This window comes from Leucoraja erinacea, chromosome 18, assembly GCF_028641065.1.
Source record: "Leucoraja erinacea ecotype New England chromosome 18, Leri_hhj_1, whole genome shotgun sequence".
Taxonomy (NCBI): domain Eukaryota; kingdom Metazoa; phylum Chordata; class Chondrichthyes; order Rajiformes; family Rajidae; genus Leucoraja; species Leucoraja erinaceus.
In genome coordinates this window covers 35936811-35956591 of record NC_073394.1, presented here as the reverse complement: position 1 = coordinate 35956591, position 19781 = coordinate 35936811, and the positions used below count along the sequence as shown (strand labels likewise).

The 19781-nt window shown below is 43.6% G+C and overlaps 1 protein-coding gene across 1 annotated transcript in view; it reads left to right on the top strand.

The window, feature by feature from the left end:
• LOC129705972 (mucin-2-like) overlaps positions 1–19781 on the top strand; it is a 77088-nt gene that overhangs the window by 14480 nt on the left and 42827 nt on the right. Inside the window, exons 15-28 of the mRNA XM_055649947.1 lie at positions 1731–1857; positions 3400–3652; positions 3920–3935; positions 5079–5214; positions 6889–7030; positions 7143–7281; positions 7870–7980; positions 9136–9315; positions 10732–10971; positions 13477–13633; positions 14636–14764; positions 15623–15770; positions 16933–16976; positions 18774–19775. Of these exons, the coding sequence (XP_055505922.1) occupies positions 1731–1857; positions 3400–3652; positions 3920–3935; positions 5079–5214; positions 6889–7030; positions 7143–7281; positions 7870–7980; positions 9136–9315; positions 10732–10971; positions 13477–13633; positions 14636–14764; positions 15623–15770; positions 16933–16976; positions 18774–19775 (2824 nt within the window). The remainder of the gene's footprint in view (positions 1–1730; positions 1858–3399; positions 3653–3919; positions 3936–5078; positions 5215–6888; positions 7031–7142; positions 7282–7869; positions 7981–9135; positions 9316–10731; positions 10972–13476; positions 13634–14635; positions 14765–15622; positions 15771–16932; positions 16977–18773; positions 19776–19781) is intronic.

The following is a 19781-nucleotide window of genomic DNA, read 5'->3' as shown; positions in this document are numbered from 1 at the left end:
CCAGGACACCTTGATATTATACTCAGTTCAATGCCACCTTAATGTGCTCACAACTCAATTCATTATCGCACAGGGTTTTGATTGTCATATTCCATTCTATATTCATATTAACTCTCATATCTTCACAAACGATAGAAGCCCATTGAGGTCAGGGTGACTCTCAGAGAAGAGCTCATCCATCAACACATGTCCCCCACCTACAGTAGTTCATTATCATTTGTTGGGAGTTTGTTTAAGGAGGTGACCAAGAGGATCGATGTTTTCTCTATAAATGTTAGCAAGGCCGTTGACAAAGTCCCACATGGTAGGCTGGTTTGGAAGGTTAGATCAAAGGGGAGGTACACAAAAATGCTGGAGAAACTCAGCGGGTGCAGCAGCATCTATGGAGCGAAGGAAATAGGCAACGTTTCGGGCCGAAATCCTTCTTCAGATCAAAGGGGATGCAGGCGGTGATAGCCAATGGATACAAATTTGGCTGAGGGTAGTAGTGGTGGGTTGTTTACCAGATTGGTGGCCTGGGGCCAATTTTGTGCTGCAGGGATCAGTGTTGGGTTCACTGGTATTTGTCATACGTATGGTTTGGATGAGAATTAGGAGAAATACTGAGTAAGTTGCAGATGACACCGACTTGTGGTGCAGGAGACGGTGAAGAAAGTTGTCTAAGATTACAACAGGATCTATATCATCAAGGAAAGTTGGTAAGGAAATGGACAGATGGAATTTAACTCAAGACAAATGAAAATGATTCATTTTGGGAAGTTGAACCAGTCCCGGACATACGCTGTAAATGGTGAGATCCTGGGAATGTGTGGAACTCCATGACCTTTGGGCACAAGTATATTGTTCTTTGAATATAGCAACTCAGGTAGGCAGAGTGGTGAAAAAGGCATGTAGTATGCTTGCTTTAATGAGCCTAGGCAGTGATTACAGTGAGTTCGGACGTCATGTTACCATTGTACAAATTATTGATCAGGCAGCACTTCAAGGGTTGTGTGCAGTTCTGGTCTCCTGCCTATGGGGCAAGATATGCTTAAGTTAAAGAGGGTGCAGAAAATATTTACAGGAATGTTGCCTTATCTAGAGGGCTTAAGGCGTAAGGAAGAATGGAGAGGCTGAGTGGTTTTCCGGGACCAAGGAGGCTGAGAGGTAGCCTCTAAGAGATCTATATGGGGCAAGAGAGGATAGATAGTCACAGTCCTTTTACAAAGCTTGGGGAGTCTAAACCCAGAGGTTTAAGGTGAGAGGGGAAATATTTAAAGGTGACTGGAGGGGCAAGTTTTCACATAGCGGGCGTTTGATATACAGAATGAGCTACTATACAAAATGGTAGAGGTGAATTACAGTGTTAAAAAAACATTTGGACAGGTACATGATAGGGAAGGTTGAGAGGGAAATGGGCCTAACACAGCCAAATGGGGCTGGTCAAGATAAATATCTTAGTCTGCATGGACCCCCCCCCCCCCCCCTCCACACTCCATTATACCGAGGGAGCTTACAGTGGCAAATTAATCAGCCTGTTGTGGGAATGTGGGGTGAAATCAGAGGAAAACCAACATGGTGACAGGGAGAATGTACAAACTCCACACAGACAGAGGTCAGGATAAAACATAGGGCACCCTGTTACTATGTACTATGTACTGAGTGATACATTTGGAGTATGATATCTTGGTTCAATATTTTAAAACATTCACCTAAATGTGTGTTTGATAACTTTTTTTTGTGTCCTGCAGCAATGCAAATATGACACCTGCAACTGTGAGAAGACTGAGGACTGCATGTGTGCTGCCCTCTCTGCATATGTTCAGGCGTGTGCAGCCAAGGGCATTGTCATTACCAACTGGAGAGCTGATGTGTGCTGTAAGTTTCGTACATTGACCTCCTTCCAGTGCAACAATCTTTACCAAATGTGCATCAGATTTGCAGCAGTAACGGGTGAAGTGTTTGTCCTTTCCCACATAATGCAGCCCTTTCACCTCACATGCACAGAGGGATCCACAATGTGCAATGGTATCTTGTGCTTTAATTCCAGTATTTCCTCATCCAGCTACTAACATTGTTTGCCAATCACCAGCAGGATCGCTCTCACCAGCATCCTCTGAGCCTAACTGGCCTTTTGGCAAGTCCCTGCACCGTCACAACCTTCACCAAATGTGCTCAGCCCCCACCCCTTACTGAATGCTGTAACTCTCATCTACATCTCGTTGCTGCTGCACTTGATTATTACAACAGTCCTGGTCAACAAAACATCTGTCATCCAAATCCTAGTTTCACACAGTCACTTCAGTGAAAGTGTCATCTGAATCTGATGCCCAAACTTGCACCACTCCAAAATCAACCAACACCAAATGTATACATCATCACTCATTGTTCACCTGAACTACAGTCACACATTGTTTCCTTGTACAGGTACCATCCTCCCCCATTTATATTCATGTAAATTCTTCCTATCCATCTATCAAAAGTTCTAATTGTATCCACTTCTATAGCTTCTCATGGCACCTCATTCCAGATATGGACCCCCCCCCCCCCCCCCCCCCCCCCCCCCCCCTCTGAGTGCATATGTTGCCCATGAGGTCCTTCTTAAATTTCTCCATTCTCTCCTTAAGTCTGTGCTCTCTAGTTTTAGAACCCTCTACTCTGGGGAAAAAGATGATAGTAAGCATTTGTTTTATCCATGCTCCTCGTAATTTTGTATATTTCATTAAGGTCACCCCTTAGCTTCCTACCCTTGAAAGAAAAATGATAAATAAAAAAGTTAGACCCTTCCTTTGTTCAGAATTCTTCCCAAGGTCAGAGGTCATGCCTGATTGATCACGTGATCTGCTTCAGTGTGCTTACCTGCTCAACTAAAGCTAAGGATGATTTCCAGGTGGGAAAATGTTTCTATTCCACAATATCTGTAAACCACAGGATATTCCAGGTTTCTGCTCATGTAGATCACCTTTGTATATAACCAGCTTCTGGGAACAATTGTGTTCATAAGGGTGGCATGGTGGTGCAGCGGTAGAGTTACTGCCTCACAGCGTCAGAGACCCAGGTTCAATCCTGACTACGGGTGATGTCTGCACAGAGTTTGTACGTTCTCCCCGTGACCTGTGTAGGTTTCTCTGGGAGCTCCGTTTTCCTCCCACACTCCAAAGTCGTACAGGTTTGTAGGCTAATTGGCTTTGATTTTTTTTTTCAAGATAAATTGTCCCCTGTGTGTAGGATGATGTTAGTGCGCGGGGATCGTTGGTCGGCATGGACTCAGCGGGCTGGGCCTGGTTCCAGGCAGTATCTCCAAGCTAAACTAAAATAGCAAATCTTAGCATAACCAAAGCAATCTTTTAAAAAGGTATCGTTTTAATAGTTTAATAAAGGTTTTACTTGTATTCCTCACATTGTGTTTTTTGATTGCAGCAAAGTACACCAACTGTCCAAAGACACTTGTCTACAGCTACAACATGACCAGCTGCCAACGCACCTGCCAATCGCTGGCCGCACCGGACAAGACTTGTGAAGTCAGCATTGACCCAGTGGATGGATGTGGTTGTGCTGAAGGAACCTACATGGATGACACAGGGAAATGTGTGGAGCCCTCCGACTGCCCATGCTACCACAAGGGGACAGTCGTGCCCGCCGGAGAGGTCGTTCATGAGAACGATGTCATGTGGTGAGTCAAGTTGAGCTAACTGTCTCGTGTGCATGTAGTGTGAGTTACAGCTACAATGCAAATCTTGCCCAACAGCAGCAGCACGCACATCGATTCACACAATACATAATGGCATAAATTATGCACAAATCCTACTTCAATTACATACAAGTTCTGCAACACATTGGAAAAAAAGAGAAAAAGCAAGACATTTGTGCAAAACACAATTATAAAATCAGGTCCGTGGTAGTGCAAGAGGTTGTGTGTGGTGTTCCGTTGCTGAGGTAGGATTAGCGTTGTGCAGGTCAGTTCCAGAGCCTGATTGTTCTAGGAAGGTAGCTGTTCCTGAACCCGTTACTGTGGGGCCTCATATTTCTGTACCCCCCCTGTTCTGATGATGATGATTATTTTTTGAATACAAGATCATAGGAGCAGCAGTAGACCAGCAGACCCTTCACACCTGCACTAAAGGCCAGTCCCACTTGGGCGACCTAATCCGCGAGTTCTGGCGAGTTTGCCCTCGACTCATACTCGCAGCATGGTCGACACGAGGTCGTAGGAGGTCTTCGCAACTCTCCTTCATGCTCGAGAGTTGTCTCCGCGTACTCGAGGCCTCAACTAGGTCGCGGCGTTTTTTTTTAAAAAGGTCGCCATGGAAAAAATTGATACTTTTTTTACTCGTAGGTTTAGTCGTGGTGGGTCGCAGTAGGTCGGCATGTTAGTCGTAGGTAATCGAAGGTAGTCAAAGATAGTCGAAGGTGGACATAGATAGTCTTCATCATAGTCGAAGGGAGGTCGAAGGAGATTGAAGGAGGTCATTTTTTCAAACTCATCTAAACTCGCCAATTAGGTTGCCCAAGTGGGACAGGCCTGTGACCATTCGGATGATCTATGCTGGCCTCAACTGCTCTTCCATGCCAATGCACCACACCCTTCTATTCCTCGGTCTAACAAATATTTATCCATCTCAAATATTTCTAATAGTTCTTTGTGTGAAATAAAGTGGTTTACAACCATTTATTTAGAAGTTGAATTCAGTTAATGGCAGTTGAATGAAACATTGCAACTTCATATTCCAAATAATGTATCAAACTATAAACAATTATGTTGTGCCTAACAGCAGAGTTTAGTGCTTATTTGAAAAAATGATTCATCTTCCACCCAGCACTGTGAAGAATTCCAGAGATTGACCACCCGCAGTGAGAACAGATTTCTACGTACCTCAGTTTTAAATGGCCGTCCCCTTAACTTGTTCAATCCATTTGTTCATGCCTCTCCTACTATATGATGTCTGAATTCTGTAACTGATGATATCTTGCTCTTGTATTACAGCACCTGCAATATGGGGAAACTTGACTGTATTGGAGACGGTTCAGAAACGGAAGGTAATAAATATCTTGAGAAAAAATAATATCTCAAAGGAAAAATATTTCCTTCATGTTCTTAGGTTCACTATTGGTTTTGCTTTTCAGTCTGCATGTCTCCCATGGTTTTCTTTGACTGCCAGAATACTTCACCAGGCAGCAAAGGGGCAGAATGTCAGAAGAGCTGTCAAACCCTCGACATGGAGTGTGTAAGTACAAGCAAACAACCATGTGAAAAGATGCTGATATCTCAGCGTTCAGTTACAACAAGGATATCACTCCTTGCTCCCCGCAGATGGTATTCTGCTCGCTGAGAGAGAATCTACTTTTGGTCCTTTCAGTTTATCTTCACTAAAAACATGGGCGCTATCATATCTCATGGATTTTAGAATCACACAACTGTAATAGCATTGTTTGAAAATCTTTGCATTCTTGAAAGTTCCACTTAATTCAGAAACAGGATAATCCTCAGTGTGTGAATTCACTACGAGAGCACAGAGTTTTAAAGAATGCACTTATTTTGGATCACACGCAGATATAGATCGGTGTAACTTGACTTCCTTTCCAGCAGTAACAGTGTAGTCTGAAGGCCCAATTCCTGCCCTGTTCTATGGGCTTTCCACATTGTTATATATTGTGAATAGCCAGGACCAACACAGTTCCGACTCACTGCTGACTGGTTACTGCAGCCACCCCAGGGGTACGGTGACAATGTAGGAAATTTAGAAACTAACGTCCCACAACCAGTGAAGAACATGAAAGTAAGCAAACTATGGTGACTTAGTTTCTCCTGTGTCGCTAACCCTTTGGCCTGCAAATGCCACTGACTGCTTGCAATTCCAGTAGCAGGTACACACTTAGTGAGCTCATTCCTCGCTAAGTGATGTGGAGAATCCCTGCAAGATTGGTCTCAGCTGCTGGAGTCCAGAACTGGAGGGATGTGTCAGGGCCGGCAGCGAGTCCCAGACCTCTGTGTTTGACAACGCATAAGGTCATACATATGGTCATAAATGATAGCAGAATTAGGACATTCGGCACATCAAGTCTACTCCGTCATTCAACCATAGCTGATCTATCTCTCCCTCCTAACCCCATAACCCCCGACACCCGTACTAATCAAGAATCTATCTATCTATCTCTGCCTAAACAATATCTATTAACTTGACCCCCACAGCCTTCTGTAGCAGCCTTCGTGTGTGGTTCATACATTGTTAACAGCAGAGCACTGGCAGGATCATTCCATCTCATTTCTTCAATCCTGTTGTGTTCCTCCACTTTTTATTGTATGCAAGTTCTGGTCAGTTGAGTAAACCTGCAAACCGTGTTACATGTGTGTGTATTTGGGCATTACCAGATATACCAACAGCCTGCCTCTTCCACGGAGCTTGCTCAAGTATACCTCAACGTCCAGGAGATAAACATAGATGTTAGAGGCTCAGACCCGTCAACGTAGTCTGATGCTCCGATGCCTGTTTGCTTAGTTTTCATCAGCCACCCAAGCCAAGTTGAGTTTATTGTCATAAGCAAAAGCACGGTGAGGTACAGGTACAATGAAAATCTTGCTTGCAACAGCATCACAGGCATATAGACTCAGGCAAACACACTAAAAGATAAATTAAACATAAATTGTGCTTTGTGCAGTGAATAAAAAAGACTGCAAGACAAAACAGAAAACCAACAAAGTTCAGTTCTGTGTCTCACTTTAAAAAGTTCATGCATCTTGTAGTAGTTGGTGCTCGTTTTGGCATATTGAAAGAAGCGTTTACTTAGCGCTGTTCACCCTACTGAGAATGCAGCATCTCAACATCTACTCTCAGGCTCTGCAAAAGAACCAAAGTAGTGCAGAGATCAAATATTAATATATTTTTTAATTGCCTCTGCAGTATGTTACAGATTGTACCTCTGGATGCATGTGTCCTGAAGGTTTGCTTTCTGATGGAAATGGTGGCTGTATTCCCTTAAATGAATGTCCCTGCACACACAATGGCATCCAATATCAACCTGGGGAAAGCCTCCAGGTGGACTGCAACTCATGGTATGTAGAAAATGTTCACTCTCATTTTGCCGTTAGCTTGATCTGTAGGAAACAAGTTCAGAATCTCAGAGCTTATACATCGTGGTTAGTAAACATCTTGTTTGATTTTCAGTGTTTGCAATAACAGATCTTGGGCCTGCTCAAAACATGAGTGTCATGGAACATGCATGATCTATGGCGATGGGAATTACATCACGTTTGATGGACAACGCTACACTTTCAATGGGGACTGTGAATATATAGTTGCACAGGTATTGTTAGACACATATGGCCTTTGCATTATTATAGTTACATTTCAATTCAGTGATAAATTTGAATATTCATGTGGAATGTAAATTTTAGTTTAGTTCAGTGATACAGTGCGGAAACAGGCCCTTCGGCCCATCGAGTCCACACCAACTGGCGATCCCTGCACACTGACACTATCCTACACACACCAGGGACAATTTACCAAGCCAATTAACCAACAAACCTGCACGTCTTTGGAGGGTGGGAGGAAACCGATGATCTCGGGGGAAACCCACGCAGGTCACGGGGAGAACGTACAAACTCCGTACAGACAAGCACCCGTAGTCTGGATCGAACCCGTGTCTCTGGCGCTTTAAGGCTACCGCTATGCCACCATTGCTCTACCGCTATGCCACCGGGCCGCCCAATCATTGATAATACTGAAGCAATGATGATAAATTATGTTTATTTTTGTTATTATGCTTCAGATATCTAAACTTTTACATCTATTCGGATATTTAAAGAAAAATGATGAATTATGTACCTAAATTCTGTGCCCTCTATTATGCCTATAGATGGTCTTTAACCTTGTCTTTATATGATTGTTTCAGGATTATTGTGGAAATAATCTTTCCAATGGAACCTTCAGGATAATCACTGAAAACATCCCTTGTGGCACCACTGGGACAACGTGTTCTAAATCAATCAAAATCTTCTTGGGTGTAAGTCAACAAATTAGTGCTTGTTGGTGCTTCTTCTTTGCTGTTCACAGGCAGTTCAGTTCAGTTCAGTTTTAGTTTATTGTCACGTGTACTGAGAAACAATGAGAAGCTTTTCTTGTGTGCTAACCAGGCAGCGGAAAGACAAAACATGATTACTATCGAGCCGTCCACAGTGTATAGATATATGATAAGGGAGTAACGTTTAGTGAAAAGTAAAGCCAGTGAAGTCCAATCAAAGATAGTTTGAAGGTTTCCTATGAGGTAGATAGTAGTTCAGGACTGCTCTCTAGTTGCGGTAGGATGATTCAGTGGCCTGATAACAGCTGGGGAGAAACTGCCCCTGAATCCAGAGGTGTGCGTTTTCACGCCTCTATAACTTTTGCCCGATGGGAGAGGGGAGAAGAGGGAGTGGCCAGGGTGCGGTAGAAATTGAGTCAATGGAAGGGAGGTTGGTTTGTGTGATGGTGTGAGTTGCGCCCACATTTTGTTGCAATTTCTTGCGGTCTTGGAGCTGTTCTCAAACCAAGCTGTGATGCATCCCGATAAACTGTCCGGTTAAGAATGGGAAGATGAGCTTGAACATACATCAGTATAATTATTACATTCTATGGGTTGTTACCTCAGCTGTGTCAGGAACATCCCAGACTATAGCTGCTGCTTCAAACCAAACATCACGGTGTGTTGACTCATCAATGTGTTCTCTCTGCTCGACAAGATGAGATGTCATCTATTCCTCCCGCAGCCCACAGAAGCACGGACATTTGTTTGTCATTGTAGAGTTCTCCAAATATGGAGGCACTCTCTGATTGCTCCTGTGGCAGTTACAGCTCCCAATTCCCAAATACAAATATTGCTTCATGGCGACTCAACATGCAATTGATGGCAGACCATCAGAGGACTTCTCCAAAGTGCTGCCCAGCACCACGTTTCCTTCTGCACTTATTTACTAGTTCCAGTGCATGGATGTTCTAGACTTGGTGTTGAATAAAGATGCCCATATGTCCAACTTGTTAATTCTCCAAATATCTCGGCCTATACAGTATATGTGTTAATAATAGCATCAGTTGTTAACATGCCACCCTTTTTCCAATAAGCTGATAGACAAGTTGCTGAATGTGTCATTTATTTTGCCCTTGTTTCATGTGATTGTTTCAGAACACTGAAATAAAACTGTCAGACGGAAAGTATGAGACGATGAAGCTGATGAGTGGTGTACAAGTGCCTTACAAAGTACGTCATCTTGGCATCTATCTTGTACTAGAGGCCAGCAATGGAATGATACTATTCTGGGACAAGAAAACAAGTCTGACCATTAAACTGAGTCACTCACTCAAGGTAAGTACTTGCAGTGAACCTTGTGAATATTCCCATTTGCCGAAAGGGCAACTTTATTATTTTTTTTTAAATAAGAAAATTTTAGATTTACTTATGTTTATCAGAAATATGTCAAATTCCACGAATGTACATGACACTGAGGTCGTTCAGAAGTACAGGGCGAGTGGAGGCCATTCAGCAAACGGTATGCATGATGGCCACAAATAAATGGATAATCCCAGCTCCAGTCATTCTTGCTGTTAATGTCCATCCAGGCTCCTCACACATGCATGGCACATCTGCCTGCACCATGCTTTCAGACAGGGAATTTTAAACCCTGAATGAAAATACATTTCCTCAACTTCCCTCTACCATTAAACTCAGTGTGTCTAGTTATTGTTAATAAGTTGAAGCACTTTCATTAAATCTCCCTTTGTCTTTTGTTCCAAAATAAGCAACACCAGACTTACGTCTTTGCCATAATTTACTGGCACTGACAACATGCCTTTCTACATTCTCTCATATATGTCCTATCTATAATATGGTACTCTTGATAATCTTGCTGTGACATGACTAGTGTTTTTCTTTTAATTTCTTGCTTTATATGCCTCAACTAATAAAAGAGAGAATGATGTGTGCTTTTTAACCGCATGATCCAGATGATCCAGGGTTTCTGTGTGCACATACACCAGAATTTCTCTAATGTCAGATCGAATCAACTTGTTACGGTTAAAATATGTTAATATGCTAAAATAATAATTTCAAGGTTTAAGTTATCATAGTCTAGTTTAGTTTAGAGATAGAGGGCGAAACATTCCCTTCGGCTCATCGAGTTCCCATCGACCAGCGATCCCCACATACTAGAGACAAATTTATATTTATACTAAGCCAATTAACCGACAAACCTGCTCTTCTTTAGAGTGTGGGAGGAAAGTGAAAACCCACGCTGGTCTGGGGGGGAATGTACAAACTACGTACAGAAAAGCACCTGTGGTCAGGATTGAACCTGGGTCCCTGGCGCTGTAAGACAGTAGCTCATCTACTCCTCCACCGTGCCGCCCGCATGATAACAAATCTCAATGTAAACAATTTTAATTGTGGTGAAAGCAAGCACTGCCAGAATTATAAGGATATCCTGGCATGATTTAACACAATGATATGAAGCTAGGAGTGCATGAGCAATTCTGATCATGAGATTATTATAGTTTGGAGAATCGCCAGCATTGTACGTAATCAACACTCAATGCAGATATAATATCTACGTTGAAATCTTATTTTGTTAGCATAATTGTTGTGATTAAAATCTATTGCTCTCTTGATTTATTTCTCCATTATTTCAATTGCAAAGATATGTTTTAACACACTAAGTCCGAGAAGGTACCGTGTAGGTGTGACCATAACGTATCTTGGGGATTGATTGTTTTGGATTAATTACAGGGAACCATATGTGGATTGTGCGGTAATTACGATGGGAACGTACACAATGATTTCACCACAAGAAGTCATTTAGTGGTTGCAAATGCTGACGAGTTTGGAAACAGTTGGAAGGTGTCTCCTGTCTGTGCCAATGCAAAGACACCTGAAGACCCCTGCTCGATTAATGTGCATCGAGATGCATGGGCTCAGAAACAATGCAGCATCCTCAAGAATGGGCCATTCCTACCTTGTAATTCCCAGGTACTATTCTTAACATCAAGGTGTTTAATGTGCCTTTGCCTTGCCTTTACACAATTAATCCACAAATGACTCTATCTATAAGCAACAATTAATAATTTGTGGAAGCACATATACCATCCACGAGATACTACTGCAAGGATATCAACATTTTCCGTTGCCATAGAGTAAAATGTCCTTTGCCTTCCAGATACAACAAATAACTAAATACAAAACCCTTTACAGTTTATGTCACAAATTTCAGAGGTATGTTAGCTACCATTGAATATCATATTTAGTTTTTTATTTTAGTTTAGAGAATGCAGCGCGAAAACAGGCCCATCAGGTCACCGAGTCCGCACCAACCAACGATCACCGTGCATCAACACTACCCCATACACACTAGGTATCATTTTACATTTACCCAAAGCCAATTAACCTACAAACCTGTATGCCTTTGGAGTGTGGGAGGAAACCCAAGATCTCGGAGAAAAACCCACACAGTCCACAGGGAGAACATACAAACTCCGTATTGAGAACCCCCAAGGTCAGGATCGAACCCAGGATCTCTGGCGCTGTAAAGCAGCAACTCTACCCCTGTGCCACCATGTCACCCCCTGAGGGAGAGACAGAGAAATTCCTGGCATAGCATTTATACAGCATGGAAACAGGTTCTTCATCCCAACTTGTCCACACTGACCAATATGTCTTCCTAAACTAGACCCATTTGCTTTCATTTGACTGTATCCCTCCAAACCTTTCTTGTCCACGAACATGTGCAAGCATCTTTTAAATGTATAATAGTACCTGCATCTACTTCTGACAGTTCATTCCAAACGCACATCACCCTCTTTGTGAAAAGGTTACCCCCTCAGATTCACTTTAAGTCTACGTCCTCTAATTTAAGATTCCCCTACTCTGGGGGAAAAAGACCCTGACCATTCACATTATCTACATCTCTCGTGATTTTAAAAACTTCTATTTCCACCCCTTGACCTTCTTCACTCCAGGGAATACAAGAGGAAATCTGTGGAGATTACGTTACACTTAGAAGGAGGTTGGAATCTGGAACACACTGTTGAAGAGGGTGTGGAGGCAGGCAGTCACACAATGTTTAAGTACTATCTGGATGAGCACTTGAATTGTATACAGTCCCTGCCTGTCCAGTCTTTCCTTGTAGCCCAAAAGCTTCAATGCTGGCAAAATCCTCGAGAATCTTGTTTTCGAATTAACAAGATTTCACTCTTCCCCCTCCCAAATGATGTTTCTCAAATGAATTTGTGCATGCCCTTAAATTGTTAGAGAGTCTTAGAAAGATACAGAACAGAGTCAAGCCCTTCGGTCCACTATGTCCATGCCAACCATTGTACTCTATCTGCACTAATCCCATTTACCCCATATAGTTAATTCTTAGCTTTGACAATTCAAGTCTTTGTCAAGATACTACTTAAACATTGTGAGATTGCCTGCTTCCCCCATCCTCTCCAGCAGTGGATTCCAGATTCCAACTACCCTCTGAGTCGAAAATAATCTCCTCCGATCTCCTCTAACAGCTTTAGGCCTCAGTTTAAACCTTTGCCCTCTAGCTTTAAATGGGTTATATTTGATCTTTAAAAAGATCGCTTGCAATTCAATGGGATGGCAAGTGCCACCTGAATCTTACCACACGGCAACTTCTCAGGAACTAAGGAAATTTACATCTCCAATTACTTTTACCCACTTCTACAGAGAAAGCATCCTATCCAGATGCATCTCAGCTTGGTATGGCAACTGCTCGGCTTCAGACTGCAAGAAATCGCAGGGTTGTGGAGAAGTCGGTCTATCAAGCAGACTAGATTACCCTCCATTGAATCCATATACACTACCTGTTACCTCGGGATACAGCCAACATAATCACTTTAAACCTATGCCATCTAGTTCTTGATTTCCCAGCACTTGAAGAAGACTACGCATTCAACCTATCTTTGCCCCTCATGATTTTATACATCTCCTATAAAGTCACCGCCCAGGCTCTTGGGCTGCAAGAAATAAAGTTCAAGCCTACCCAATATCTCCCCATAGCTCTGTGCCTTGAGTCCTGACCTCATAAATCTATTCTGCATGCTTTCAAGCTTAATGGCATCTTTCCTATACCAGGGTGACCAAAAATGAACACAATACTCCTGGTACGTCAATAGACAAAAGACAATAGGTGCAGGAGTTGGCCATTCGGCCCCTCGAGCCAGCACCGCCATTCAATGTGATCATGGCTGATCATCCCCAATCAGTACCCCGTTCCTGCCTTCTCCCCATATCCCCTGACTCCGCTATCTTTAAGAGCCCTATCTAGCTCTCTCTTGAGAACCTGCCTCCAGAGAACCTGCCTCCACCGCCCTCTGAGGCAGAGAATTCCACAGACTCACCACTCTCTGTGAGAAAATATGTTTCCTCGTCTCCATCCTCGCCAATATGTTTTGCAGCTGTTTCATCATTTAAATTCACACATTATTTTTGAATGAAACGGCAGTCATTTGCATGCATATTTTTCAGGTGGATCCAGCCCCATTTTACGAGTCTTGTGTACGGGATGCATGTGCCTGTGACACTGGTGGGGACTGCGAATGTCTGTGTACTGCTATCGCTGCCTACTCTCTGGCCTGTAGGATGGCAGGGCAGTGCGTTTCCTGGAGGACCCCAGAACTTTGTCGTGAGTAATGTTGTGCTTCCATTCACATTTAGGCTTAGAGTAGTTAATCGCCAGATCCCTCCATCTCCACTTCATCATTGCCAGTTATGAATTGCTCCTCGCTAAACTTGAGTTGTTCTTCCCTGTCATTGAGAAAAATCCTTTTGTCGCTTTAGTTTAGTTTAGAGACACAGTTTGCAAACAGGCCCTTCGGCCCACCGAGTCAGCAATAATCCTGTACACTTGTTCTATGTTATCCCAGTTTTACATCCTGCTCACCAGGGGTAATTTACAGAATTCAATTAAACCTACAAAGCTGCACATCTTTAGAAAGGTGGGACGAGACCACAGCACCAGGAGAAAACCAGAGTCACAGAGAGAACATACAAACTCTGTACTGACAGCACCCACAGTCAGGATCGAACCCGGGTCTCGCAGCAATGCTACTGCTGTGTCACTGTGCTGACAAGGAATTTTAATTCATTAGTGTGAGGCCGACTCTGATCCTGTCATTACCATCTCTACACCCCACTTGGCATCCTCACATCCTGTGTGTCACCACCCACCCGCCCACCAGGTTCTGGACATTGTCAGATTCAAACAGTTAAAATTAATTCATTAGTCAGAGGAATGCAAGATAAAATAATCCATCAGGACCATTTCATTCTTTGCAGTTTAAAAATGGAAGGAATACATTCCACAGAACGGTGTTCTGCTTTACATTACTATATCAGGATCTCTTACAATTCTTAACTTGCCAAAGAATCAACAAACAAAATGCTGTGGCTTCAATGTCAGTGCAAGTCCTTCCTCACCTAGGGAGAGTTCTTCAGAGGACAGATTTTATATAAAATAAAAGTAAGATAGCATTCATTCAGGCAGGCAATCTAATCCATATTATTGCCAAGGGAACAATCTGTTCCACCATATTCGCACTCTGGTAAACAACACGAATGTGAATCTATTCCACGATGTTTAGGTGACAAGACTGATGACTACTCGGAATGCTTTTTCTGTTTCCAGCTCTCTTCTGTACTTACTACAATCCGAATGATGAGTGTGACTGGCACTATGCACCGTGCGGGATTCCCTGCGTCAAAACCTGCCAGAACCCAAGTGGCGCTTGCTCCAAAATTATCCCCAAACTTGAAGGTAACACGTCAATTAATGAAGTGATGGGATTTCATTAAATGTTGAATAACAAGCAAACTGCATCAATGTCGGTTTATCTTCTGTCCCGATAAGTGAGCAAAAGTCATTCTACAGGAAACCTTTCAAATTCATAATTATGCCTGAGAAGTTTCCCTTCATAATAAGTTTGCATTAGCGGGAAGTAGTGGGAATATAGTGGGAAGTAGAGGAAATGATCCAACAGATGAACTGTATCATGTTACCTGAAATCATTTGTTTAAATATCAAAAGTGAGCACTTTGATTGCCACTTCATTCACTTGTTTGATCCTGGCTTCTAAAGGCATGATGTATAATTTGCTTCATCTTGCCAAGGTTTTAAGATCAATATTGTACAAACTATCATATATTATCATGACCCTATCCCTTTTCTTCAGAGATGCTGCCTGACCCACTGAGTTACTCCAGCACTGTGTGTCTATCTTTGGTATAAACCAGCATCTGCCGTTCGTTGCTTCTGCTCATCATCCTAGTCTGGATGTACATTGGTGGATTTGTACTGAGGCAGACTCTCATTCCCACAATCGTGACACTTTCACATCATGCACCACGTTCCTGAGGGGGAGTGGGAGAAATGGTCACATACGGCATTGCTTCCTCGACACCCATTTCCTGATAATAACCATTGTTATTAGAAACCAGATAGAATATTACACCGAGAAAAAAATGGTATCAAGTTGCTCATTGCAATTTAAAGTACTGCTGGATTTCTTTGTGTTTTGGAACAAATTAGTCCGCAGGTCGACCACAGAGCAACAATCCTGGTGCTCTGAATGTTTGAGCAGTCAGTTGTAATCTGATAATTTTGTTGTTTCCATAGGCTGCTACCCAGACTGTCCCTCAGAGAAGCCGTTTCTAGATGAAGATAAGATGCAGTGTGTTCCATTGAGCAACTGTCCCTGTCACATCAATGGGACATACTATGAGCCAGGCCAATCAGTCCCATCCACTCGGAATTGTGAATCCTGGTAAGTAACATGTTCCTGTAAAAAGTAATAAGTGAAACTCATTGCAAGTACAGAGAACTAAAGACAAGGAGGCCCGTCGAGAGTGCAACAAGTGTAGCGAGGTATTTAAAATGAAAAATTTGATTTGCCAACAGTCATGCAATAAAAGCACCAAGATGCATAACTACATAAAGATTAAACATAGACTTAAACAGCCCCCACAGCGGTGTGTGAGAATCCTCAAGGCACGCAGCATAAGCCATGTCCGCCCGAACAATCAGAAAGCCGTCCACACTCACACTAGACTCCGGGCTGTCCTCATGGAGCCATGTCCCCATAAACAACGAGATCACCGCACTCACGGCACTCCCTCCGAGTCCTCACCAGCGCAGGCAGCACGTCCATCTTGTTTTTCGGCGACGTCACATTCCCCGCTGTGATGGAAGGCAAATAATGTATACCTTCCCGCGAGTCGGGGCAATTGAAGCATCCACAGTCGGGCATTCGCCAATCGAACCCACCGCATCGGGGCGATCGAGGCTCCCGTGATCGGGGCGGTCGAAGCTCCTGCAGTTGGAGCTCCTGAGGTCGATCCCTAACAAAGGGACCGCCAGCTCCACGATGTTAAGGCACGATACAAAAAAAGTCACATCTCCGTCAAGGGACAAATGTTGGCATCTTATACCGCAGGGAATTTTAAATGGTCACTGTACACAAATACAGCAATCAACACCAATGTAGGATCCACGGGCTCCACCACTGACGCAGCAGGTGGATGGGTTGTGAGGTGACGTTCTCCTTCTGCAGTTTTGGAGGCTGCAATGTGGGCTCGGGAAGGTTGATGACATGGGTTCACATCCTGCCAAAGGACTTGGAGAGCAACTCTACACCCAGAGCCAATGACTACAATCGAATATGAAATTACTCTTTCATAAAATATTCATTTTAGCAAACTCCGATGAAGATGTGGTATCAACTAAAATATGAGCAGTGATGCTACTTTCAAAGGTTCAATAACCAATTAATTTTCCTCACTCCATATTCTCTTGTGTATGAATCACAATTTCTCAATTTTAAACAATGGCAAGATAGCTAAAGTTATAAGGAAACACGGTCATTTTTTTGCATATCAGTTCTGAAATGTCAAATTGAATAACAAATGCATTTTGTTTATGTCTTATAGCAAGTGTAATAATGGTGAAGTACATTGCACCTACCACAAATCAGGTATGTCCATTGCACACAAGGCTCATCTTGGGTGTTTTATTTTTCAAAATAAATCGGACGCAATGTAATTGATGACTGAAATATTCAGGATACTAAAGGACAAAGAGTAGATGAAAATAATGTTGCTGGATTGTGGTTAAGGAATGAGGAAAGATTGAAAACAATCAGACCCAATTCGAGTCATAGACCCCATCTACACTAGTCCCAACTGCTCCCTAAATCTTTCCAATCGATGTAGCTGTCCAAATGGCTTTTAAATGTGGTATATAGAACCTACTTCAACTACTGCCTCTGGCAGCTCATTCAATATACTTACCACCCTCTGTATGAAAATGTTGCCTCCCAGATTTCTATTAAATCTTTCCTCTTGCCTTAAAACTATGTCCTCTGGTTCTTATAATCTTAACTGCTAACTGCTAACTGCAAGAATGAAAGTCAATGTCTTGACTTCTCCAATTCCATTGCCATTGACTTCTCCCATTGACTTCTCCAATTTTAGGTAGTCCTTGCCTTTCTCCCTCATTCCCCTCCCCTTCCTAGCTCTCCCACAGCCCATTGTCTCCGCCTCTTCCTTTCTTCTCCCCATCCCCACCACCCCCACATCAGTCTGAAGAAGGGTATCGACCCGAAACATCACTTATTCCTTCGCTCCATAGATGCTGCCTTACCCGCTGAGTTTTCCCAGCATTTTTGTCTACCTTTGATTTTTCCAGCATCTGCAGTTCTTTCTTAAAGATAATAATTTATTGTTCATTTTCAATAATTGGCGATATTTATTTTTCCTTTTTTAGCGTGCACCTGTGTCTACGATGGCAAAACATTCCACGATGGAGATATTATCTACCATACCACAGACGGCATTGGGGGATGCATCAAAGCAACGTGCAGTGTGAATGGGACAATAATCCGACAGGTTTATCCGTGCACTTCCACGACCTCCACGGTTCCCAGCACAACACTTAGCTTTGAAACCCCAACCACATCACCTGGAGTCCCATGGATCCTAACTTCTGCAGTAACAAAGGTCACCACCACAAATTCTATTCCAACTGGAACAGTCTCTATCCCTCCGATGACAACAGCACAGAAGACCGCCACCACAACAGCTCCAGTCACTACACAGAGAACCACAACTACAACATCCACTGAAACGACCACAATAAGAACCCAGCCAACATCAACCACCACCTTACCAACAACAGTCACCACTACAACAGCTCCAGTCACTACACACAGCACCACAACTACAGTCTCCATTGAAACCACGCCAAAAAGAACCCAACCAACATCCACTACCACTACACCTACACCAACCACCACCACTACTCCAGTCACTACACTGAGAACCACAACTACAACGTCCACTGAAACTACACCCGAGAGAACTCAGCCAACATCAACCACCACCTTACCGACAACAGTCACCACCACAGCAGCTCCAGTCACTACACATAGCATCACTACAGTCTCCACTGAAACCACGCCAAAAAGAACCCAACCAACATCCACTACACCTACACCCAACCACCACCACTACTCCAGTCACTACCCATAGCACAACTACAACGTCCACTGAAACTACACCCGAGAGAACTCAGCCAACATCAACCACCACCTTACCGACAACAGTCACCACTACAACATCTAGCCCAACTGCCTCCACCGCTCCAAAGACAGCAGCAGTGTTGACCACCTCAACAACTCCAGTCACCACACATAGCACCACAACTACAACCACCATTAAAACTACACCCGAGAGAACCCAGCCAACATCAACTACAACTTCTCCCGCAACAGCTACCACCACGGCTCCAGTCACTACTCGTAGTACCACAACTACAACATCCACTGAAACTACACCTGAAAGTACAACAACCACCACCACCTCACCGACAACAGTCACCACTACCACAGTTCCAGTCACTACACATAGCATCACTACAACCTCCATTAAAACTACACCTGAAATAACCCAGCAAACATCTACCACCACCACACCAACCACCACCACCACGGCTCCAGTCACTACACATAGCACCACAACTCTAACATCCACTGAAACTACCACAAAAATAACCCAGCCAACATCTACCACCACCTTACCAACAACCGTCACCACCACCACAGCAGCTCCAGTCACTACACATAGCCTCACCACAACCTCCACTGAAACCACATCGAAAGCAACCCAGCCAACAGCCACTACCACGACACCAGCCACCACCACCACCAGCACCACCATTACTACAACAGTTCCAGTCACTACACATAGCCTCACCACAACCTCCACTGAAACCACGCCAAAAGGAACACAGCCAACAGCCACTACCACGACACCAGCCACCACCACCAGCACCACCATTACTACAACAGTTCCAGTCACTACACATAGCCTCACCACAACCTCCACTGAAACCACGCCAAAAGGAACACAGCCAACAGCCACTACCACGACACCAGCCACCACCACCAGCACCACCATTACTACAACAGTTCCAGTCACTACACATAGCCTCACCACAACTTCCACTGAAACCACATCGAAAGCAACCCAACCAACATCAACGACCACTACACCAACGACAGTCACCACTGCAACATCCAACCCAACAACAACTGCCTCCACCGTGCCAAAGACAGAAGCACTGCTGACCGCCTCAACAACTCCAGTCACTACATTGAGAGCCACAACCACAACTACCACTCAAACTTCATCTGAACGAACCCAATCCATATCAACGACCACCCCAGCAACAACAACATGCTCATGCACAGTACAAGGGAAGATATTATCACCAGGTAATT